At 39.6% G+C, this 26,394-nt stretch overlaps 1 protein-coding gene across 1 annotated transcript in view; it reads right to left on the reverse strand.

The window, feature by feature from the left end:
• The window catches only part of si:dkey-178k16.1 (band 4.1-like protein 1), a 148,756-nt gene that overhangs the window by 38,670 nt on the left and 83,692 nt on the right, over positions 1–26,394 (reverse strand). The window contains exons 5-10 of the mRNA XM_063014967.1: positions 16,150–16,192; positions 11,463–11,538; positions 7,975–8,193; positions 5,251–5,338; positions 4,882–5,046; positions 1,538–1,635 (exon numbers count right to left, since the gene is read on the reverse strand). Of these exons, the coding sequence (XP_062871037.1) occupies positions 1,538–1,635; positions 4,882–5,046; positions 5,251–5,338; positions 7,975–8,193; positions 11,463–11,538; positions 16,150–16,192 (689 nt within the window). The remainder of the gene's footprint in view (positions 1–1,537; positions 1,636–4,881; positions 5,047–5,250; positions 5,339–7,974; positions 8,194–11,462; positions 11,539–16,149; positions 16,193–26,394) is intronic.

Consider the following 26,394-nt stretch of genomic DNA (forward strand, 5'->3'; position numbering starts at 1 on the left):
GATATATAGGTTAACAATCAGTTGTGTGTGTAACTATTTATATGTGTAGTGACCTCCACCCTGGCACCTGGTCTAGGGTGTATTTCTCCTTTGTAAAAAGTGTTACCAAATAGTGCCAGATCCACTGTGACCCTGACTGGATGGAACAGGTGGTGACAATGAAGAAATCAATGACAGTGGTACCTTGTAACTCAATGTCCCCTAAACTCAAAATCTTTGAAACTCAATGCCCTTTGTTGAGAAATTTGTACCCTTAAGCTCAACGTTTCTTTTTAACTCGACGTGTTCTGTTTGTTTTTTAAACATTTATTAGTTTAATTTTAAATTAACAATGAACAATCAATTTGTTCAGCGCTTGGCTTGAGCGATGCAAAAATACATCATCAAAGTGTGCATATGAGACGAATCTGCATTTGTGTGGAGTAACTTGGATTCACTCTGAAAGCTCCACATGTATCTGTGTTAAGCTGGATTTTTCTCACTGTTTCACTTTTAAACTTGAGTTACAGCTCGGGGTTCTGAGAACTTGTAAGAATCAGCTTTTTATTTCAGTGTGGTTTTATTTTTAATTTTAATTTTTATTTTTTGTATTCATGTCCAATTACCGCTGACTGAGGACGCCTCTCAACTGACATACACCCCCTCCGGCACGTACAGTCAGTACAGACTGCATTTTTCACCTGCACGAGTCGAGTTCATACACATGACGGGCACTGTGTATGGAGGGCCACACCCCCATCAGCATTATTCCTCAGCCCTGTGCAGGCGCCATCAGTCAGCCAGCAGGGGCTGCAGTTGCACCAGTTATGAGGACCTATGATCTGACTTTTTTACCCTCTAACCCTGAACAACAGCCAATCGTTGTTCATGCTGCTGCCCAGCCCAGTCGGAAAGGCAGAGCTGAGGTTCGATACGATGTATTCAAAACCCTCAACTCTGGTGCGCCAGCATACTTTACCGCTGCACCACCTGAGCGGCTTAGTGTGTTTTTATATTTTATTTGTGTTATTTTCAGTGTATAAGTGTCAAAAACAACCCCATTATTTTACATTAGCCTAAAAGTCCACGGGACCATGGAATGCATTAACAGGTTTCCCATACATCCTTATGGGAAAAAATACCTTGAAACTCAATGCCTTTTAAACTCAAAGCCATTCCCAGAACCAATTGACATTAAGTTTTAAGGTACCACTGTACATAATTTGATAGAATCCTAAACCATTAAGCAATAGAAGGGTAAGCCAAAGAGTTTTTATTCAAGCCAAAGTGTCTTAGCTAACCAGTTATCTAAATTTATAGATCGATGTATCATATATGTAAACAAACATGTAAACATATTTCTGCCCACTCATTTCTCCAAGCGTGTGAGGTGCATTTTAAAAATGATCAGGAAAAATGCATTCCAAAAATTACAAAAGCTCACAAAAACCTACAGTTATACTATCTGCCAAAGTACAGACTCATGGATGTTAAATTACCTGCATACAAATCAACATAACTGCTTTGTGAACTTAAAGGTGAAAGAGTGAGATTCTACCTGAAAAAGGTGTGGTGTTCAATGCAGACCTTCCACAAGCGCTTGGAGGCTCGGTGGTTGGGCAGCTTGAAGCCAATGGTGCTCTCAAACTGTTCATACTAGGGGTGCAGGAGAGTGTGTATTTATGTGCAGGAGGGGGTTGAAAAGAAAAGAGGAAGTGTGTTACTACAAATTACATGACAGGACAGGTGCAACAAAAAAACTGCATGCTTTTTAATAGAACAGTGCCTAAAAAGTATTCAAGCCCCTTTAAACGTCAATATTTCATTATTTTAGATTCCAGTTGAATACATATTACATGGCTATAGGTCTGTGAACACCAAATTATTAACTTCAGGTGTTCCAGCCACATTAACCATCAAGATAAAAGTATCCTTACTATGATGCTCTTTTTTGGACAAGATTATTTGGACAACTTCCCTATGAGGTAAATTGAACTGTAAGCAGTGTGTGTCTGGTGTTATTCTAACAAAAACACTGGCCTGTTATCAATAGCCATAATACAAACAATGATGGTGTGTTGTCACACTACACGTTTTTTACTCGAAACCCGGCTCTCGATCGCTATGTGTGAACAGTTCAACAACTCTATCTCAGCGGGCCGGCAAGCGCTTGGCTCGAGAAAAATATCTAGCATGTTAAATATCTGGACCTGTCGCCGACTCAAAATCGTGTAGTGTGAAAGGTGTTGCGAGTGCTATGTCGAACTACAGCCAGTGGGAACGCCAGTTACCAGGTGAGGGAAAACCCGGGGGAGGAGTGTCAAAATGTGGGACAGGGGCATAATATAGTTTCTATTAGAATACATTGGCACACACACAAGCTTTACAGTATTTTGTGATCTTATCGTCCATGCCAAACCATAATACTCACGCTGCATTGCAACAAATATTTATTAACCTCCAACTCATTACAGAACAGACAATCCCTGCTGGTCGCGTAGCCCAATGCACTCTGATTCATTTATTTTTTCTTACTTACTTTTACGCTGCACATCAGCACACAAACAACTTTGATTGCTCGCTTATTGTTGTGTACATTTTTGGACATGGTATCATTAAACCCCTCGTCATTTCTCACGCATGTGTTTTTGTGACAAAACATAGTTTGGGAGACCAGATAGACTCCTGGTCTCCCAGGTTCTTCCCGGTGATAGATCGTGTAGTGTGTAATCCCCTATCGCCGATCAGTCGTGTAGTGTGAAATACACAACGACTTAAAAGACTCCCGATTACAAGAGATCCAGTCGTGTAGTGTAAACTGTACAGCGATCTGATGACTTGGAAAGTCGTGTAGTGTGAACTTGGCATTAGGTGCAGCAGTGTTTTGGCGATTTTTAAATACTGTTTAAATCTATTGACATCTTTATTAGGGGGACAATACATATGCTTTCTGTGTTTTAGATTATTTAATTACAACCCTAAATAAGAAAACATACTGTAAGTAATATGAGTAAAACTTGGAGTTTTAAATATTACAATTACTAGACAAATGAATATGAATTCTCTTTCATTTTTTCATGATGAAAAAGTGCTGGGGCTGAATACTTTTTCAAGGCAGTTGTACGTTCTCCAAGCTCTTTATTAGGTACACCTGTCTGGTTTGTACATTCATTGATTATTTTAAAGCTACACTGACCATACAAATTAACTTTGTGATTATACTGATAATGACAGCAGCCAATTTGTTGCTATGTACAGTCTAGTATTCCCCGGTACCAAACTAAGAAGTGGCCGCCATATGACCCCCACTGACCAAATGATGCTTGGGTGGTGACCATTCTCAGCAGTGCAATAAATTTACCAATGTGGTGTAAACATATTAGGTAGGTCAGTGTTGTTTGGATAACTGTAGTTGTACGGTATGAGACTACTTTGTTTTTGTTTTGTTTTTATTGTAAATTAAGCCTCCAGTCCTATCAGTGAACACACTCTAATCACATGATGTTGGCTTTATAATTTTGGTTTGAGCACTATTCTCCTCCCATCATTATCATTGAATTTACATCATGTTTACAATCCCAACAGCACTGCTAACACTGATCTAAATACAAGTCATGGCATTACCACTTGAGTTTTATGTTACCATGTTAGTGTCATTGCAGTTCTAACAGTGGACCACCCAAAGTGGTTCCTTTGCAACTGATAAAAGGGCAACAGGGGCTGACAAAGTGTAAGGAGCAATGGATGAGCTACAGTCAGTAACTGTATATCTACAAAATGTACCTATATGGAGCTTATACAATAATCAATAATAAATTGATCTGTCACTGTATATGTACACATGCATATGTAGCTGTTAAAAGTTCATACAAACCAAATCTAACAAAAAGCAACCTAAAATACTGTCTTTATGCCACTGTTAAGTGCCTTTTTGTGCATAAACCTCTGAATATAATTGTATGAACATATTCATTTAATGTTAAAACCATTTTAAGCCTGTAAAACAGAATTCAGTTTTCATTATACACCCACAATGTATTTACAGCAATTATGACCTCTAGAACCTATATTCTCCCTTTGTTTTCCTTTTAACTCTTACTAATGTAATATTTTTTAATATAGGTTCTAATTTTATTTTATCTACTCATAGTTTGAAAACTATGAGATTTAAACATATACAAATCTAAGTAAAGTAATACTTAATACAAGCCCATTCAATTTGCATTAGGATGTGGAGATCCTCTATTGTGGCTAGAAGAATCATATAGTCTCTCTAAATGGGTGGGCTCTGTTATTGCTTTATCACTTTATGATAAGTTTCACCCACTGTGCCAGCTTCAGTAATCGATTAGTAAGGCTAAACTTTCACCTTAATTTAACCTTAATGGAACAATACACATATAAACACTTATTTAGTTTTATATATGTGTTTATTTTATATAAACACATATATAAACACATCTTGACTTTCCCTCTGGGATTAATAAAGTTATCTATCTATCTATTTTAAACTGTGTATTTCTTTTCTTTGTATTCTTTCTTCGTAAAACAATGCATTATCAAATATTATTGGAGTAAAATAACCTACATTGCTGATGAGCAGGAATTCTAAGCTTTATGATAAAGTCTTGGGGGGCTGCAAGGTTTGAAAGTCTTGGTTTGCTACTGCTAGCATGTACTCCACCCAATAAACAAGCAATAAAGAGCAGAAAATCAAATTCTCCTTGTTACCATTTAATACATACTGTATTTTGTATATACTGGCCGTTTGTATAAGTGCTTAATAAATATCCCACTATCAGCACTACATAAATACATTTTTATTGAGATATTTAGTTTTTTATGTCTCATGTAAACATGCATTTAAGAACAGTATCTACAAAAAGGAAAAAATCAAAAGACCTTTTTCTCTACCTCTCCAGGGCGGATTTTGATGTAAAAGTTGCTTCTTTTGTAGGAGATTTTGAGGATTTTGGGCCAGGCAAAACGGTTTATGCGCAAACGGTCTCTGTAGATCAAAAGGCCACTGGCACAAACACCTAACATTATATCAATACCCTCAGAATCCTGGAAAACACACATACATACACCAAGAACCAACAATTAGTAACATTTTAGCATACATGAAATACATTTTCTCAGTGTCTCAGTGTCTTTTTTCAATATCTACTACACATCTAAATGTGGATAGGGATGTACAGTGTAAAAAAGCACTCTCTCAAAATATTAGCAGTAATGTATATTCAAATTTAGGTGTAGCTGTAAATGCACCTTAGCATGATGGAGATCAACCCCATACATAGAGAGCTTTTTAGCATTCTCCAAAAAGTTGATCTCAGCTTCTGCAGGACTCATACCCCTGTAATTAAAAATGCAAGGATTAATAATTGTCAATTTAAACAAGATTACGATACCAACTATGTAAATTTATAGGTGATAATACAAATAATTATATATTAATGATATTCACAAAACCTGGACATGTAAAAAAATTCATTACCCTAACACATTGAGGCCTAATTTTACGCTTTCATATCAAACCTCTCAGCTGTCATGCATTAACTGTAAGATTTTGCTCTAATAATCTATGCTTTATTTCCTAGTGCATTCTAGATTATTTCTAGTTGTATTTCCTATAAATGTGTTTTAGATTCTTGCTCTGTTAGCGCAAGAGATTCATGCTTATTTTTATTTGTTGGTTTGTTGTTAGCATTGGCTTTTTACTGTGTTGATTTTATTCTGTAAATTGTTTCTACAACCCTGTATCAGAAAAAGTTGGGACGATATGGAAAATGCCAATTAGAAAAAAGTTTTTCCTAAATGTACCTAATCCAAAGCATTTCATGTTTTGTTTGGTTGGTCATCTTCATTTCATTTGTTAATATACATCCCAAGCAATTAAGTCTTTCAGGTGTCTCATTTTTCAATATTGGGTTTTCTGAGTAAAACAACATTGCCATTGGTAATGCCAAGTGTTGGCTGAAGTGGTGTGGTTAAGCACACATCTATGTGTTAAATATAGGTGATTAACTGAGTGTGCTGGATAAGGGTATCTGAATAAATACTTTTTGTCATATATATATATATATATATATATATATATATATATATATATATAGTTTATGCATTTTCTCCTATTTTTTTCCCTTTTAGCGCGTCCAATTGCCCGATTGTGCCATGCTTCCTTTCCACTAATGCTGATCCCTGCTCTGATTGAGGAGAACTAAGCTAACCTATGCCCCCTTTGACACGTGGGCAGCAGCCATATGCATTTTGTCACCCACACTTTGACGAGGGCAATGCAGATCAGCACTGTGTATGGACAGACACACCCTGACAACACTCTTTTCCCGTTTCTGTGCAGGCGCCATCAATCAGTCAGCAGAGGTCATAATTGCATTGGTTATGAGAGAGAGACCCTATCCAGCTTTTTAATATTTCCCTATCTGAACAACAGGCCAACTGTTGTTCATGTGGCTGCTCAGCCAAGCTGGCAGGCAGAGCCGAGACTCGATACGGTGTATTTGAGATCCCAGCTCTGGTGTTCCAGCGTGTGTTTTTACCGCTGCACCACCTGAGCGGTGGTGGTGGCTGTTTTTGATGGCCTTTAACTACAAGTGAAGGGAGCACTACAGAAACCTAGATTTATAAAGTAATGGCTCATCAAATTTGGTGCTGGAATAATCTGAACAAAGACCTGACTTTACCCATTTTCAATAACTTGAGGTTTAACCTAAATGCCAATTACAGGCCCAGCCTAAACATCAAACATTAGTGCCCGAGCTCATAACTGGTCTTTGTAAATGCTGGTTGTAATGCTGATCTCTTACTTGCACCTACACACATACAGTGTTGTCACTCTCCATTTTAAGAATCTCCAAGATCTTGCCACAAAAATACCAAGATTGTACTAATAATCCCAAGTAACTGAAAACAATTTATATAAGGTATTTCCACAATTATTCACAAAAACAAAAATCCCTTGTTGAGCTAACTGACAGAAAAAGTGGAATAATTATTAGTATTAATATTTACAAATTGCAATATTAAAAAAAATATATTAATGTCTTTCAAACCCAAGGAGTGTCCTGTCACAATTATCAAACAATGCAATAAGAAAATCTGATTTTAAACTGTTTAGCGCATCCAATTACCCAATTGCGTTATGCTTCCTCTCTACTGATGCCGATCCCCACCCCGATTGAGGAGAGCGAGACTGACACACGCCCCCTCCGACACGTGTGCAGTAGCCGACTGCATCTTTTCACCTGCACGAGGCGAGTTCACATGCGGATCAGCTTAGTGTATGGAGAGCCACACCCTGATCAATGCATTATCCCTCAACCCCATGCAGGCGCCATCAATCAGCCAGCAGAGGTCGTAATTGCCTCAGTAATGAACTCCCTATCCGGCTCTCACCCTGTATGAACAAGAGCCAATCGTTGTTCATGTAGGCGCCCAGGCCAGTCGGATAGCAGTTTTAAACCAGCGAAATGTTAGCTTTTTACACTGCAGCGACTGACGCAGATTTATTCCTGCAATCTATCACAACAATTACCAAAAAACGGAAGTAAAATTCAGGGACGACAGATGTGATGTCATGTTCTCACGTCCAAGAAAATAAGTAAAGTAAGTAAAGGAGTACATGTACAGTAGCCGTAGAAATGGCCAGCAACAACCAAAGCTGCTATTATTTAGTAGTAATAGTACACTTTGCCATTCTTTATTTATGACTGTGGACCATAAAATTGTGTGTAGATTTTAATTGCTTGAGTGCAAATTAAAAATCAAGATAACAAAATTCCCAAGTAGATAGTGTATTTATTTTTTATTTTAATGTAAATTCTGTTTATTTGTTTAGCCAATTTTATAGATTTTATAGAATAAAGATGCTATTAAAAAGATGGGGCCCAGCTTACTATACATTCATAACTAACAGAAATGGGTCATCAATCAATCTTGAATTCTACATGTGTTTAATACACTTTTCCTTACCTGTAGGTGCGGTGGAGCTCCATCACCCTTTCCTCCAGCTCCCGAGTCTGACTGGGAGCGAAGCGGAATTCGCTGACATAGTCAAGCCCGTGCTCATCTGGATCATAATCACCCAGCTCAGCCTGTACTATGTAGGAGCCCAGCAGAGCATGTGTGACAAACGAGCAAGGTAAGCGCCCCGACAGCATGTCCTCCCTCAGCTGAAGACAGAGATAATACCTACAAGCACAGGCGCACAAGGTTTAAATAAACAACTTAAGTCAAGCATCTTGCCATAGGTGGATTATTGATGCTAATTAGGATAATTACTGAAACATGTAAGCTTGAACAAGGTGAAAATACATGACATGAATACAGGGCTTGGAACTAAATCAAAGCAAAATGCATAAACTAACAAATTATGCTTTGTTCATACACTCAGGTGTTTGAAACTGACAACGGTGTTTACTCAGGCAAGTAATTCAAAGTTCTAATACTTCAAAAACAAACTGAGCGTGTAAACAGAATGCCAAAGTCAATTTCATTCCCAGTTCGCTAAAAGGATTAAACAATTTTAACCCCAGTGACACATACTACCCCAAATTTGGGGCGGCACGGTGGCTAAGTGGGTAGCACTGTCGACTCCCAGCAAGAAGGTCCTGGGTTCAATCCCCAGGTGGGGTGGTCCAGGTCCTCTCTGTGTGGTTTGCATGTTCTCCCTGTGTCTGTGTGGGTTTACTCCGGGAGCTCCGGTTTCCTCCCACAGTCCAAAAACATAAAAGTGAGGTAAATTGGAGATACTAAATTGTCCATGACTGTGTTCAATATAACCTGTGAAATTATAAATCTTGTTTAATGAGTAACTACCGTTCCTGTCATGAATGTAACAAAAAGTGTAAAACATGACGTTAAAATCCTAATAAACAAACAAACCCCAAATTTAGTATAGGTTAAATGTAAATAAAAACATAAAGGGAAACTCGGTTGGGAAAAGTTGTAAATGTGTGGAACAGGGCCATAATCTAGTTTCTATCAGAATACATCGACACACACACACACAAGCTTTACAGTATTTGTGATTAATCGTCTATGCCAACAAACCAGGTTGCATTGCAAAAAATATTTATTTGACTACCAACTCTCTCTGCAGAATAGACAATCCCTGCTGGCCGTGTAGCCAAATCCGACTCTGATTCTTTTATTTTTCCTACTTGCTTTTACGCTGCACATCAGCGCACAAACAACTTTGATCGCTCGCTTCTTGTTGGCGTGCATTTCTGGACATGGTATCATTAAACCCCTCGCCACTTCTCACATGTGTTTTCGTGACAAAACATAGTTTGGGAGACCAAAACCGACTCATCTGCGAGTCCTCATGGTGATAGATTGTGTAGTGTGTTACCCCCCATCACTGATCAGTTGTGTAGTGTAAACATGGCATTAGTCAAATGTGGCGTGCATTGTGGAATCTGGCCACAAAGGTATTGGTTGTTAAGTGATTAGCCCTTCTGTTAGACAGAGGTTTTTCTTCATTGTTCTGATGAGATTGCTAAGGCCTCTGGATGAAATTTTAGCCTTCCTCTCATGGTCAGGTAGAGTTGCTGTAGCACCGTGAATGTGGATTTTCAGACAGTTCTCCCAATGGTGTCTCTAGAAATGTTTTATATCCATTGCCCTTTCAGTGACGGCTCCTGAATGTTCACCATGGTTGCATACCACATCACAGGGGTCATTATTTAGTTCCCCATTGGTTTAATCATGTTGTAACCCAAATTTAGGTTACAGAAACTAGAAGTAGATTTATTATGTAGGTGGTTTAATGATCTTGACATGGTAGTATTAAAATACTCTGGTAAAATACATTATTCATTTTCTTTGTTAATTTGCTGTATCATTCAACTAATTAAGCCTTAGGCTTAGCTCTGTAGAAATTTAGCTCTGTAGAAAAGTTTTGAATTATGAATTTTTTTTTTTTTTTGAAAGGTTGAATATTTTTATTTCAACTATATATAGTACCTAGGGATTTAAAAAGCAGTATGTGCTTTGCCAGAGATTATAATGACTGAAAGATGCCCTGTAGACAATGGCTTTTGTCTGACCTATGCTCCTAAGCACTGGCTGTGTTATGATTAGGGCTGATACTGGCCCAAATCACTCGATTGGATATCGGAGGGGAAAAAAAACATGTAATCTGATCCGATACTGTTGCTTAATGTAAATAACACTTAATGTAAATAAGGCCATTATTTGTGTGTAAAGCAAATAACACACAAAGATACGTTCCAACAGAGTGCCCTTTATTGCCAGCTCACTCGGCAACTGCCGTAACAAGGTGCATCTTGATGACATCATTAACATGTGCCACTGATCTACAACTTATCTGCCACAGCCATTCAGTAATTAAAACACACTGATCTACTACATTTTAAAAAATCAACTACTACTGCCACATCTAAAAAACACCGTTTAAACACAATACAAATCGCTTTCGAAATGATAAATTGCTCACCTTAGAAGAAAACCTATCTGGTCCCGGCTTGGAGACCTCTCACATTCTCAACTATTAATCCATTAGCATTTAAATCCAGCAGGGTTTTTTAATAAGCGTGCTTTGGTTTTTAATCATCTAAAAATATGACAGAACTTTGACAGAAAATCTCGACCAAACTTTTGCGTCAATTCTAATTGGTCCATTGCGTTTGACATCCACATCTTCCCACAAAAAATGCTAACAGGTATAATAAATCAATTATATAAAGAAAATGATACGCTTTCATTTTGCAGAAACAGTTTAGAAAAGGTCCCTTCCCGTTCCAGCCTTACTGTGCCCCTGTGCACAAAGCAAAGTCTAGAAACACATGAAGATCTTGGTTTAAAGAAACTCCAGTGGCCTGCACAGAACCTTAAGCTCAGACCCACTATATAGCTTTGGAATGAACTTCTTGACCAGCATCAGTCACTAGCCATACGAATGTTCTTTTGACTGAATTGGCACAAATTCCTTGTGTTATTATAGATGATAAAATCACATAGAGGTTACTCTACTTTAATTCCATTTATTTTTATAATAGAATCTCCAACAAGCTTATGGTCAGGAGTCCAAATACTTTTTGCCATATATCCTACCCACGCTTGGTATTCTCAGGAGGTGGCCAAATAAATTAGTGGTTAGTGGTAGATTTGTGGTAACATTTCCCAAGTTTTGTCCATGTCTGCTTGTCATTTATAGATATGTACTACCCAGTGAACTATGTGTACTACCCCTGGATATAGAAATGCTAACCACTGCATAAGCATCTCATGCAAACTTAAAAACAAACAATAGCACAGCTGGTACAATATAATGACTTGGCCAATCTAAACTGCCTCTGGGTGTAAGTAGAAGAATGTAGGTGCCCTCTGATGGATTGGCACTGAATCCACAGCAACCCAGAAAAGCAAATTGCAGATAAGAACCTAAATGGCTGGATGGCAGAAAGCTAGGATTAGTTTAAACACACTGCACTTACCGTGTGATGTCTTCTATAAGCTGAGAGGGATCAGGAGGATAGAATTTGACAGCAAATGAAAACTGCCAGGGGCCTACTGCAAGCAAAGAGGCAAAATATTTCATTTAATTAAACTCAAGCCTGGATGGAGAGACTGTAATCTATAAACCTTTATAACTGTGCTTGAATTATTTGTAATATAATAATTAAAATGGCGCTCTGGTGGTTAAGCTGTAAACTGTGCTAGCCCACTACCACTGGGATCCAGGGCTTGAATCCCCAGCAGTGTTACAGGCTGTTTGGGCAACTACATACAGACATGACTGGGTGTGTTTGGGGGAGGATGTGTTCTGTCCTGGGTGCATTATGCCTTGTGATTCTGGGAAAACTGAACCCATGACCAGACCAGGATAAAGCGATGGTAAAACAAGGCGGCACAGTGCCTCAGTGGGTAGCACTGTTGCCTCAGCAAGAAGGTCCTGGGTTCTATTTCCAGGTGCAGTGCTCTGGGTCCATTCTGTGTGGAATTTGCATGTCCTCCCCATGTCTGTGTGGGTTTCCTCCAAGTGCTCATAAGACATGCACTCAGGTTAATTGGAGATACTAAAGTTGTCCTTAGGTGTGTGTGTGTGTGGGTTAAGGTGTAAATGTGTTTGTGTGTATGTCTGCCCTGCGATGGGCTGGCGCCTCTTCTGTCTGCCTTGTGCCCATTGAGATCTGGGATAGGCTTTAGGACCCCCCACAACCCTGAATAGGATAAGCGGTTTAAAAAGTGAGTGCGTGAATGTCTTTACAGCTACAGTGTATTCACTTTTACTATACTGGCAGTGTTTTTCACTGTATTTTTGGACATCATTGCAAGGATATGTTTACATTTAAACAGAAGAGTATTTGTGAAGTGATTTAATGATGTCCAGCATTAAGGACTGCTTATAACTGCAATAAACTGTCTTGTGGGTTAAGTGGCATCCTAGGACAGTGTCATGGTAAAAGTCACTTAACTCTTCAATAGATTGCAATCTGCTGCCTCTGTTTGCTAATGAACCTTTTATGCACCTACTAGGAATTGGCTATAACAGCCGGAACCCACTCTTTATAATGGGTGTCTAAATTATTCTGCTCATGTTATATGCAGAAAGGGATAATTAGTATAAACCACTTTTGTATTAATATTAATTATTAACATATGAACTTTAATGCCATTTTGTTGGAAATTACATCGTAACGACATCCCCACTGTAACGAGGGGTCTCTATGATGACTTGCATTTTCACAATCCTTCAAAAATAACAATGGGATTCATTTAGGATTGATTAAATTACCCTTTACTTTTCAATTACCCTTTAATATTATAATTGTGCTTCATTCCATTCATGTTTCCTTCATAGTTGTCTAATGCCACAGTGTTCTTTATGTGGACTATACTTGTGGTTCCATGAAGTTCTCCTCTGTAGAATATCAAACAAATTGTGATACTCTGCATATACAGTGCATTCGGAAAGTATTCACAGCGCTTCACTTTTTCCAAGGTCCCAATGAGCACAGTGGCCTCCATCGTCTGTAAATGGAAGAAGTTTGGAACCACCAGGACTCTTCCGAGAGCTGGCTGCCCGGCCAATCTGAGCGATCATGGTAGAAGGGCGAGGTGAGGGTCAGTGAGGTGACCAAGAACCCGATGGTCACTCTGACAGAGCTCCAGCGTTGCTCTGTGGAGAGAGGAGAACCTTCCAGAAGGACAACCATTTCTACCGCACTCCACCAATCAGGCCTGTATAGTAGAGTAGCAAGACGGAAGCCACTCCTCAGTAAAAGGCACATGACAGCCCGTCTGGAGTTTGCCAAAAGGCACCTGAAGGACTCTCAGACCATGAGAAACAAGATTCTCTGGTCTGATGAAACAAAAATTTAACTCTTTGGTCTGAATGCCAAGAGTCATGTCTGGAGGAAACCAGGCACCACTCATCACCTAGCCAATACTTACAGTGAAGCATGATGTTTTTTGGCAGCAGAAACTGGGAGACTAGTGGGAAAGATGACTGCAGCAATGTACAGAGACATCCTTGATGATAACCTGCTCCAGAGCGCTCTGGACCTCAGACTGGGGCGAAAGTTCATCTTCCAACATGACAACGACCCTAAGCACACAGCCAAGATAACAAAGGAGAGGCTTCGGGAGAACTACGTGAATGACCTTGAGTGGCCCAGCCAGAGCCCAGACTTAAACCTGATTGAACATCTCTGGAGAGATCTGAAAATGACTGCACCGGCGCTCCCCATCCAACCTGATGGAGCTTGAGAGGTTCTGCAAAGAAGAATTTGACAAACTGCCCAAAATAGGTGTGCCAAGCTTGTAGCATCATACTTAAAAAGACTTGAGGCTGTAATTGCTGTCAAAGGTGCTTCAACAAAGTATTGAGCAAAGGCTGTGAATACTTACAGGGGTTGGACAAAATAACTGAAACACCTGGTTTTAGACCACAATAATTTATTAGTATGGTGTAGAACCTCCTTTTGCGGCCAATACAGCGTCAATTCGTCTTGGAAATGACATATACAAGTCCTGCACAGTGGTCAGAGGGATTTTAAGCCATTCTTCTTGCAGGATAGTGGCCAGGTCACTACGTGATGCTGGTGGAGGAAAACGTTTCCTGACTCGCTTCTCCAAAACACCCCAAAGTGGCTCAATAATATTTAGATCTGGTGACTGTGCAGGCCATGGGAGATGTTCAACTTCACTTTCATGTTCATCAAACCAATCTTTCACCAGTCTTGCTGTGTGTATTGGTGCATTGTCATCCTGATACACGGCACCGCCATTGGATGCACATGGTCCTCCAGAATGGTTCGGTAGTCCTTGGCAGTGACGCGCCCATCTAGCACAAGTATTGGGCCAAGGGAATGCCATGATATGGCAGCCAAAACCATCACTGATCCACCCCCATGCTTCACTCTGGGCATGCAACAGTCTGGGTGGTACGCTTCTTTGGGGCTTCTCCACACCGTAACTCTCCCGGATGTGGGGAAAACAGTAAAGGTGGACTCATCAGAGAACAATACATGTTTCACATTGTCCACAGCCCAAGATTTGCGCTCCTTACACCATTGAAACCGACGTTTGGCATTGGCACGAGTGACCAAAGGTTTGGCTATAGCAGCCCGGCCGTGTATATTGACCCTGTGGAGCTCCCGACGGACAGTTCTGGTGGAAACAGGAGAGTTGAGGTGCACATTTAATTCTGCCGTGATTTGGGCAGCCGTGGTTTTATGTTTTTTGGATACAATCCGGGTTAGCACCCGAACATCCCTTTCAGACAGCTTCCTCTTGCGTCCACAGTTAATCCTGTTGGATGTGGTTTGTCCTTCTTGGTGGTATGCTGACATTACCCTGGATACCGTGGCTCTTGATACATCACAAAGACTTGCTGTCTTGGTCTCAGATGCGCCAGCAAGACGTGCACCAACAATTTGTCCTCTTTTGAACTCTGGTATGTCACCCATAATGTTGTGTGCATTGCAATATTTTGAGCAAAACTGTGCTCTTACCCTGCTAATTGAACCTTCACACTCTGCTCTTACTGGTGCAATGTGCAATTAATGGCCACCAGACTGGTCCAATTTAGCCATGAAACCTCCCACACTAAAATGACAGGTGTTTCAGTTATTTTGTCCAACCCCTGTATGTACAGGTTTTATTTTTGTGGTGTGTGTGTGTGTGTGTGTGTGTGTGTGTGTGTGTGTGTGTGTGTGTGTGTGTGTGTGTGTGTGTGTGTGTGTGTGGAATTTTGAGGAAAAAAATTCATTTAATCCATTTTTGAACAAGGCCGTAACATAAAATGTGGAAAAAGTGAAGCGCTGTTAATACTCTATGGATGCGTTGTAAGTTATATTTAAGGTGTTTGCAGCATTTCTGTATTCAAGTGATGTTTAATAATTTGGTCAAATGACAAGAAATAAGCAGTGTTTGCAGCATTAATATCTAAACCTTGATTTATTTTAGACCAGTTACTTATAGTCGCTGGCTCTCTTTACTATCTGTAATTTACATGTTCTTTGATTTGGTTTCTTGCTCAGTGGGCTTGAATTACCTTTAATATTATACCAGTGCTTCATTCATTTCATGTTTCCTTTAGAGTTGTGTAATGCCACAGTATTCTTATACAATACTTGTGGTTCCATGAACTTCTCCTCTGTAGAATATCAAACAAATTGTGATACTTTGCACATAAGTGATATTTAAGATGGTTGTTATGGCTGCAGGCATTTCTGTATTCAAGTGATTTCTAATAATTTGGTCAAATGACAAGAAATGCGCCATGTTTGCAGCATTAATATCTTAAACTTAATTGATTTTAGACTAGTTACATGTAGTCACTGCTTCTCTTTATTATCTGTAATTTACATATATGTCAAAAACGCTTATTTCTATATACAAGTTACTCAAACATATGAAATAACCCCACTCCCTTAGTCCGGTCTTGCCCACTCAGCAGACTGTAAGCCAATTATTTTGTCTGCTGCAGCATTAACCAATTATGCCTGCTAGAGGAAGCCCAGCCGAGATTCGGACCCGGGAGCTCAGAATCTTTGCGCTGGTGTGCTAGCGGATTATCACGCTGCACCTCTTTTAATACTACAAAGTCAACTTCTTTTCAACTCAACTCTCAACTCTTTGGTGCTTGTGTTGCAGCAAAGCCTTCTGTACATTTACCTCGGATTTGCTTCTTGATCTCTTTTGATGGGTCCAGCCAGTTCTGAAAAGGAGAGGACAACTCCTTTAAGATTGATGGGTTCCTTTCAAAACAGTACATCATAGAGATAAAGAACCCTTTCATCATAATAACACAAAGAACCAGAGCAGTAGTTTTTCTAAGCAGTTTTGCTGGAAGCATATTGCTGTTCAGAGCTATCCCACATTGAAAAAAACAAAAACCAACCTTTCCTCTGTGATCCTGTTATATGTCAGTTTCTCACGCTGAGCTGTGGCCACTAACAACTTCACACACAACACAACTCTCTAACAGAGCCTTCACACTCCACTCCATGCTCTTTTGCAGTCAGCAACTGAGTCAGGCGTCCTGCATTAACCCACTAGTTCTGTTCAATATAAATCATCATATATACCGATCAGCCATAACATTAAAACCACCTTCCTCGTTTCTACACTCACTGTACATTTTTTCAGCTCCACTTACCATATAGAAACACTTCCATCTGTTTATCTGCATGCTCTGTTTGCTCTGCATGCATACTTTAGCCCCCTTTCATGCTGTTCTTCAATGGTCAGGACCACTACAGTGCAAGTATTATTTAGGTGGTGGATCATTTTAAGAACTGCAGTAACACAGACATGGTGGTGGTGTGTTAGTGTGTGTTGTACTGGTACAAGCGGATCAGACACAGCAGCGCTGCTGGAGTTTTTAAACACCTCACTGTCACTGCTGGACTAAGAATAGTCCACCAACCAAAAATATCCAGCCAACAGCTCCCCATAGGCAGCTTCCTGTGACCACTGATGAAGGTCTAGAAGATGACCAACTCAAAAAGCAGCAATAATAATAATAATAATAGAATTTTATTTATAAGCGCCTTTCAGGATACACAAGGACACTTTACACATCAAAGAAATTAAAAGAGAACAACAGAAAAGGTATAAAACGAGTAATAAAACATAAGAAAGTAAATAGTACTACTGCAAATATTGAGAATAAAAACAAATTAAAAACAAGTATTCAATAAAACTAAGAATTATGGAAAGCAGTTCTAAAGAGATAAGTTTTTAATTGCTTCTTAAAAATTGTCAAGGAGGAACATGAGCGGAGATAAAGGGGGATGGTGTTCCATAACTTTGGGCCAACAACACTAAACGCTCTTTCACCGTACATGCGCAGCTTGACAGGAGGTACAGAGAGCAAGCTGGCATCAGCAGACCGGAGCGAGCGTGAAGGACAGTATCTGGTCAGCAGAACAGAGAGATAGTCAGGAGCCAGACCATGCAGGGACTTGAATACTAAGAGGAGTATTTTGTAGTTTATGCGATATTGGACTGGAAGCCAGTGCAGATCTTTTAGTATAGGAGTGATGTGTTGCCAAGAGCTTGTATGTGCAATAGATGAGCGATCATCTCTGACTTACATCTACAAGGTGAACCAACTAGGTAGGAGTGTCTAATAGAGTGGACAGTGAATGGACACAGTATTTAAAAACTCCAGCAGCGCTGCTGTGTCTGATCCACTCATACCAGCACAACACTAACACACCACCACAATGTCATTGTCACTGCAGTGCTGAGAATGATCCACCACCTAAATAATACCAGCTATGTGGGGGTCCTGACCATTGAAGAACAGGGTAAAAGCAGGCTAAAGAGGTATGTAGAGAAATACATGGACTACAGTCAGTAATTGTAGAACTACAAAGTGCTTCTATATGGTAAGTGGAGCTGATAAAATTGACAGTGAGTGTAGAAACAAGGAGGTGATTGTAATGTTATGGCTTATCAGTATATACGTATGTATATACAGTGCCTTGCAAAAGTATTCGGCCCCCTTGAACTTTTCAACCTTTTGCCACATTTCAGGCTTCAAACATAACGATATGAAATTGTAATTTTTTTTGAAGAATCAACAACAAGTGGGACACAATCGTGAAGTGGAACGAAATTTATTGGATATTTTAAACTTTTTTTAGAAATAAAAAACTAAAAAGTGGGGCGTGCAATATTATTCGGCCCCTTTACTTTCAGTGCAGCAAACTCACTCCAGAAGTTCAGTGAGGATCTCTGAATGATCCAATGTTGACCTAAATGACTGATGGTGATAAATAGAATCCACCTGTGTGTAATCAAGTCTCCGTATAAATGCACCTGCTCTGTGATAGTCTCAGAGTTCTGTTTAAAGCGCAGAGAGCATCATGAAGACCAAGGAACACACCAGGCAGGTCCGAGATACTGTTGTGGAGAAGTTTAAAGCCGGATTTGGATACAAAAAGATTTCCCAAGCTTTAAACATCTTAAGGAGCACTGTGCAAGCGATCATATTGAAATGGAAGGAGTATCAGACCACTGCAAATCTACCAAGACCCGGCCGTCCCTCTAAACTTTCAGCTCAAACAAGGAGAAGACTGATCAGAGATGCAGCCAAGAGGCCCATGATCACTCTGAATGAACTGCAGAGATCTACAGCTGAGGTGGGAGACTCTGTCCATAGGACACAATCAGTCGTACACTGCACAAATCTGGCCTTTATGGAAGAGTGGCAAGAAGAAAGCCATTTCTCAAAGATATCCATAAAAAGTCACCTGGGAGACACACCAAACATGTGGAAGAAGGTGCTCTGGTCAGATGAAACCAAAATCGAACTTTTTGGCCACAATGCAAAACGTTATGTTTGGCGTAAAAGCAACAGCTCATCACCCTGAACACCCCATCCCCACTGTCAAACATGGTGGTGGCAGCATCATGGTTTGGGCCTGCTTTTCTTCAGCAGGGACAGGGAAGATGGTTAAAATTGATGGGAAGATGGATGGAGCCAAATACAGGACCATTCTGGAAGAAAACCTGTTGCAGTCTGCAAAAGACCTGAGACTGGGACGGTGATTTATCTTCCAACAAGACAATGATCCAAAACATAAAGCAAAATCTACAATGGAATGGTTCACAAATAAACGTATCCAGGTGTTAGAATGGCCAAGTCAAAGTCCAGACCTGAATCCCATTGAGAATCTGTGGAAAGAGCTGAAAACTGCTGTTCACAAACGCTCTCCATCCAACCTCACTGAGCTCGAGCTGTTTTGCAAGGAAGAATGGGCAAAAATTTCTGTCTCTTGATGTGCAAAACTGATAGAGACATACCCCAAGCGACTTGCAGCTGTAATCGCAGCAAAAGGTGGCGCTACAAAGTATTAACGCAAGGGGGCCGAATAATATTGCACGCCCCACTTTTTAGTTTTTTATTTCTAAAAAAAGTTTAAAATATCCAATAAATTTCGTTCCACTTCACGATTGTGTCCCACTTGTTGTTGATTCTTCACAAAAAATTACAATTTCATATCGTTATGTTTGAAGCCTGAAATGTGGCAAAAGGTTGAAAAGTTCAAGGGGGCCGAATACTTTTGCAAGGCACTGTATATATATGTGTGTGTGTGTGTGTGTGTGTGTGTGTGTGTGTGTGTGTGTGTGTGTGTGTGTGTGTGCCTTTAAAAAAGGCTGTAAAAATATGCAACAAACACAGCTGCATAGAAATTAATTGCTTTTAATTAGCCAATGTGGGTGTCGTGCAACAAGCAGAGGTTGTCACAAGGGAATCGAGTATGTCCAAAACTGGGAGCAAAGAGGGGAAAAACACATAATTAAAAGTCTAAACTCTTAAGCTAGCCTTGATGCTGGACAGTGGTAGCCTAGTGGGTAAAGCTTTGGGCTATCAATTTAAAAAATGTCGAATCCTGGCTCTGCCAAGCAGCCACTGTTAGGCCCATGAGCAAGGCCCTTAAACCTCTTGGCTCCAGGGACGCCGTACAATGGCTGACCTTGCACTCTGACCCCAGCTTCCAAACAAGCTGGGATATGCAAAGAACTGTACACCTGTATATGTATATATGACAAATAAAGGCTTTCAATGTTGTGCAACCAGCAGAGCACACAGGGAAACAGGGTATATCCAAAATTGGTACAATACAAAAAAGAAGGAAAATCTGTCCCATCACCATGTTTGACTGTTGGTATGATGTTCTTATAAGGGAATGTGGTATTAGCTAAATGCTAGACATTTTTCATTTAAGAGCATTTTGTTTTTACTTTGGTTATCTTTGCCTACCATTAAATGGAATTTGATGCTCTGAAAAAGAAGTGTGTCAAACTTAAAAGTAGACAAAATAGGAAGGGGGCAAATACTTTTACACATCAGTGTAGAATTGCCAACAAATATAAGCTAATTTTACATCTGCACCATGTGGTACAAACAATCTGTTCTGAAGAGCTTTCTAGATTCCAAGATAATAATACCCCAGACATTCTGCTAAAATGATTCAAAAGTGGCTTAATGAACTCCAGGGTACATTTAAGCCATTTCCCTGGCCTTTACATTCACCAGATTTAGACATCACTTTTGAGTTCTAAAGCTTCATTCCACATCAAACCATTCAGCACATGAATAGCAGCATTAAAAAAGCTAAATGTCTGAATTGACGCCTGTGGGGGGTACTTTTGATTAATCCTTAATGTAAGTGTTGAACGATGACAGTGTTATGTACATTGCCTATAACTGTAATAAACTCATGCATGCATGTGTAGCTCAGCTTGCTAATGTGACTGTGTGATTGTACGAATGTGTATGTGTGTGTGCGCCACATACCAGGCACATGAAGTGCTTAACATCCAAAACATGAGGGTGACAACCCGCTTCCAAAAGTGTCTAAGTTGTTCTTGTGTTAATCTGGCATTATCTCCCCATTAAGATGATAATTCTAAGATGATATGATATTAGAGTTTTTCCTGGAGCATTGTAAGAAATAACCTGGTGAGCACCATCTGTTAGGGCTGAGCAATATGGCCAAATATCTTCTTATTATTTATCAAACGTGAGCAAAATGACAAGACAAAGACAATATTTCATCCTCCGTTTGAGCTCTAAGTCTTGTTGGTTTTGGTATTTTTAATTTTTGTAATAAATGTGGCTATTTGAGGATGCTGATGGCCCAAGTAGTGCTGAAAAGGTTTTTAGAATTTGGAACATATCATTTAGCAGGGCACATAGTAATCATTCATTCATTCATTCAATCATTAATTTTTTTATTCAACTTTTACCACCGCTTTATCCTGTGGGAAAAAAACAGGCCCTTTAGGTCTACCCACTTCACCACTATTAATAAAATGACTGAATTATTAAATATTTCACAAAAATATAATGGTATAATAAATAAATAGTATTGCTTTTCTATATTAATTTAGTTATTTATTCATTTATTTTATTTAAGTTGTATCCCTGGGTCTCCTGGGTCTATAGAGTGCAAAACCACTTGGGTGCTAGTACAGAAAAGAGCCTTGATGCTTGTCTTCCTTGAGTTCTGGGTGAAGGATCAAGTTGAGCAAAACTAGAGCCTCAGAGGTTGCGTGGTACAGAGCGGGGTTTGATTAGACCTCGAAGATAGCTTGGGGCTGGTCCATCCAACCTAAACACTGCTACATCACCCCACTGCTGTGTTCTCTTCACTGGCTTTCTATAGCTGCACACATTCAGTTTAAAACACTGATGCTCGCTACAAAGCCAAAAATGGACCAGCCCCAAGCTACATTTGAGGTCTAATAAAACTCTGCTCTGTACCATGTAACCTTTGAGCCACTAGTCTCACTTGACTTGATCCTCCACCCAGAACTCGAGGAACACAAGCATCAAGGTTCTTCATCAATGAGCTTCCTTTGTCTGTCTAAACATCTGAGACTCTCGCTGTCTTCAAAAGACGATTAAAAACCCACCTCTTTACTAAGCACTTAAACTGACATGTACTTACAAATTCTCTTTTTTATTTCTTGCCAAAAAAAATACTGGTTCTAACAGGGTTTTCAGCAGATTTATATTCTTGGACTGTTGTCTACTTAAACTAGAGTAAGGTAATGTTCACCATGGAAGCACTTCTGTAAGTCGCTCTGGATAAGAGCGTCTGCTAAATGCAGAAAATGTAAATAATTTGGGTCTTTCACCATCTACTGTACAGTACATACTATTGTGAAAACATCCAGGAAATCTGAAGAAATCTCAATTCATAAAAGGCCAGAAGCACTGTCGAAATGTGCATGATCTTTGCATCGGATGCCATTGCATGAAAAACTGTCATGTTACTGTGATAAATACATCCACATGAGCTTGGGAGTTCTTTGAAAAGCCATAGTCATTTAACACAGTCCACCACTGCATTAAGAAATGCAACCTTAGACTCTATTGCAAAGAGAAACCAATACATCAATTCTATGTGGAAATGTCATTGACTTCTCTGGGGCCTAGCTCAGCTCAGATGGACTAAAAAAACTGTGGAAATACAAGCTGGAAAGAGAAAGGTGTAAAATCCAACATGTCATGGTATGGTGGGCATCAGTGCCCACTGATTGAGTAACTTGCATAAATATAAATCATTGTGAATTTAAAGTCATATAGTGCACCTGTCTGCAGTCCAGATCTGTCTCCTATAGAAAAACTTCATATAGAGGAGAATCAGACATCATCAACCACAGACTGATGGTAAGAAGATGTGGTTTTGTAATAAACATGAATATGCTAATACTGTTCTTCCTTGTAAAACAGCAACATTGAAAAAACGTAATTGGTAGGAAAGGTGATGTAACACAGTGGTAAACATGCCTCTGTCTCAACTTTTTTGAGTGTGTTGCAGGCATCAAATTCTAAATTTGGTTGAATTTTACAACCCCAAATCAGAAAAAGTTGGGACAGCATGGAAAATGCAAATAATAAAAAAACACAGAGTTTCTTACATTTACTTTTATTTGATTCCAGTCAGGATGAACCTGAGATATTTCATGTTTTATCTGCTCAACTTCATTTCATTTATTAATAAACATCCATTCCTGCATTTCAGGCCTGCAACACATTCTATTCCTTTTCACCACACTTAAAAGACGTTTTGGCACCGAACATACCAAGCGATTTAGTGTTTCAGCCTTTATTTTGTCCCATTCTTCCTGTAAACACGTCTTAAGATGTGCAACAGTACGGGGTCGTCATTTTGCATTTTTTTGTTTTAAAATTCTCCACACATTCTCTATTGCAGACAGGTCAGGGCTGCAGGCAGGCCAGTCCAGTACCCGTACCCTCTTCTTCCGCAGCCATGCCTTTGTAATGTGTGCAGCATGTGGTTTTGCATCGTCTTGTTAAAAAGTGCATGGACGTCCCTGAAAAAGATGACATCTTGAAGGCAGCATATGTTGCTCTAAGATCTCAATGTACTTTTCTGCATTAATGCTGCCATCACAGAATTGTAAATTACTTTTGCTATGGGCACTGACACAGCCCCATACCATGACAGACCCTGGATTTTGGACTTGTTGCTGATGACAGTCTGGATGGTCTTTTTCATCTTTGGTCCGAAGCACATGGCGTCCATTTTTTCCAAAAAAAGACCTGGAATGATGATTCATCTGACCACAATACACGTTTCCACTGTGTGATGATCCATCCTAGATGCCTTAGAGCCCAGAGAAGTCGACGCCGCTTCTGGACATGGTTAACATTAGGCTTCTTTTTTGCACAGTATAGTTTGAAGTGGCATTTGTGCATGTAACTCTGTATTGTAGTGCTTGACAAAGTTTTGCCAAAGTAATCCCTCAACCATGTGGTTTTATCAGCTATTGTTGAGTGGCGGTTCTTGATGCAGTGCTGTCTAAGAGATTGAATATCACAAGCGTTTAGCTTAAGCTTGCGCCCTTGGCCTTCCTGCATTTTTATTTTATTTGCATTTTCCATACGGTCCCAACTTTTTCTGATTTGGGGTTGTACTTTTGTCAGTTAATTAAAGGTTTAAGAGAATTAACAATTGACCTTTTTAACATTTCTATTGCATTTTACAAAATGTCCCTCCTTTTGTAAATAGGTATTTTATATATCATAACATCAGGAGGCATCATCACTTTTGAAAAAGTTTACACATAAAACAAATACATACAAATTCCATGCAGTAGTTTCAATTAATGATTCTATTAAGCCAGGTTTCTGGGTCAGTTCCTAAGCAATGATACAAATGTACCATTTACTTATTTTTCCACATCTGGACTGAATTTCATTTCAAATGTTAATGACCATTTTACTGCTACATTGTCAGGCAATGCTTTACACACAACACATTTACTTACTCTTGACTCCATAACATAGGGTGACCATATTTTGGTTTTTGAAAAAAGAGGACACTTGGCAGAATGGCAGCATGGGCCAGACTGACACATGCACGGGGTGGAAGCTTTAGTTTGGGGGTGGGGGTTGGATTGGCAAAGTAATGTCATGTAATTGGTTGCACCATGGCAATGTTTATGGAGCAGGGGTTTAAATATTTGACATATGCATTTATAACTGTACAACTATGTTCTTGAACTTTAATAAATAAATAGCTACGTTTTAACAAGACAACTAACAAATGCATTTATGGTCAGATAATCTTATTACTTTTCATTCAGCGTTTAGCCCTAAACAATAATAACAACAAATAAAATAGTTTATCAGTAGAGCTATTTTGACAAAATGTGGCGCTATCACAGCATTGACAATAACCTCTATCTTTTTACACGCACAAATGTTTGCACTGTTTCAGAATCAGAAAAGTACTTATTAAGGACTTATAAGGTGTGCAGTCCATTGATCTGTAGATTTTGTAATGCTTTGTCATGTAAAATGCAAAAACTCCCTCTGCAGCAGTAACAGCATCATCTGTGTTACCTGGTCTTTACCTGACAAACTCTTTCCTTTAGCTGCACTTACAGTGGGGTCAAAAAGTATTTAGTCAGCCACTGATTGTGCAAGTTCTCCTACTTAGAAAGATGAGAGAGGTCTGTAATTTTCATCATAGGTACACTTCAACTATGAGAGACAAAATGAGAAAAAAAATACAGGAAATCACATTGTAGGATTTTTAAAGAATTTATTGGTTTATGGTGGAATTTATGGTGGAAAATAAGTATTTGGTCAATAACAAACAAGCAAGATTTCTGCTCTCACAGACCTGTAACTTCTTCATTAAGAAGCTCTTCTGTCCTCCACTCGTTACCTGTATTAATGGCACCTGTTTGACCTTGTTATCTGTATAAAAGACACCTGTCCACAGTCAACCATGGCCAAGACCAAAGAGCTGTCGAAGGATACCAGGAAGAAAACTGTAGACCTGCACCAGGCTGGGAAGAGTGAATCTACAATAGGCAAGCAGGTTGGTGTGAATAAATCAACTGTGGGAACAATTGTAAGAAAATAGAAGACATACAAGACCATTGATAATCTCCCTTGGGGTCAAGATCTCATCCCGTGGGGTCAAAATGATCATGAGAACGGTGAGCAAAAATCCCAGAACTACACGGAGGGACCTGATGAATGACCTGCAGAGAGCTGGGACCAAAGTACCAAGGCTACCATCAGTAACACACTACGCCGAGAGGGACTCAAATCCTGCAGTGCCAGGTGTGTCCCCCTGCTTAAGCCAGTACATGTCCAGGCCCGTCTGAAGTTTGCCAGAGAGCTTATGGATGATCCAGAAGAGGATTGGGAGAATATCATGTGGTCAGATGAAACCAAAATGGAACTTTTTGGTAAAAACTTAACTCGTCGTGTTTGGAGGAAGAAGAATGCTGAGTAAACACCATACCTACTGTGAAGCATGGGGGTGGAAACATCATGCTTTGGGGCTGTTTTTCTGCAAAGGGGACAGGACGACTGATCCATGTTAAGGGAAGAATGAACGGGGCCATGTATCGTGAGATTTTAAGCCAAAACCTCCTTCCATCAGTGAGAGCATTGAAGATGGAACGTGGCTGGGTCTTCCAACATGACAATGATCCCAAACACACCGCTCGGGCAACGAAGGAGTGGCTCCGTAAAAAGCATTTCAAGGTTCTGGAGTGGCCTAGCCAGTCTCCAGACCTCAACCTCATAGAAAATTTGGGGAGTCCGTGTTGCCCAGCGACAGCCCCAAAACATCACTGCTCTAGAGGAGATCTGCATGGAGGAATGGGCGAAAATACCTGCTACAGTGTGTGCAAACCTGGTGAAGACTTACAGGAAACGTTTGACCTCTGTCATTGCCAACAAAGGTTATGTTACAAAGTATTGAGTTGAACTTTTGTTATTGACCAAATACTTATTTTCCATTATAATTTACAAATAAATTCTTTAAAAATCCTACAATGTGATTTCCTGGATTTTTTTTTCTCATTTTGTCTCTCATAGTTGAAGTGAGCCTATGATGAAAATTA

Source organism: Trichomycterus rosablanca, chromosome 19 (genome assembly GCF_030014385.1).
Source record: "Trichomycterus rosablanca isolate fTriRos1 chromosome 19, fTriRos1.hap1, whole genome shotgun sequence".
In the NCBI taxonomy this organism is placed as follows: Eukaryota; Metazoa; Chordata; class Actinopteri; order Siluriformes; family Trichomycteridae; genus Trichomycterus; species Trichomycterus rosablanca.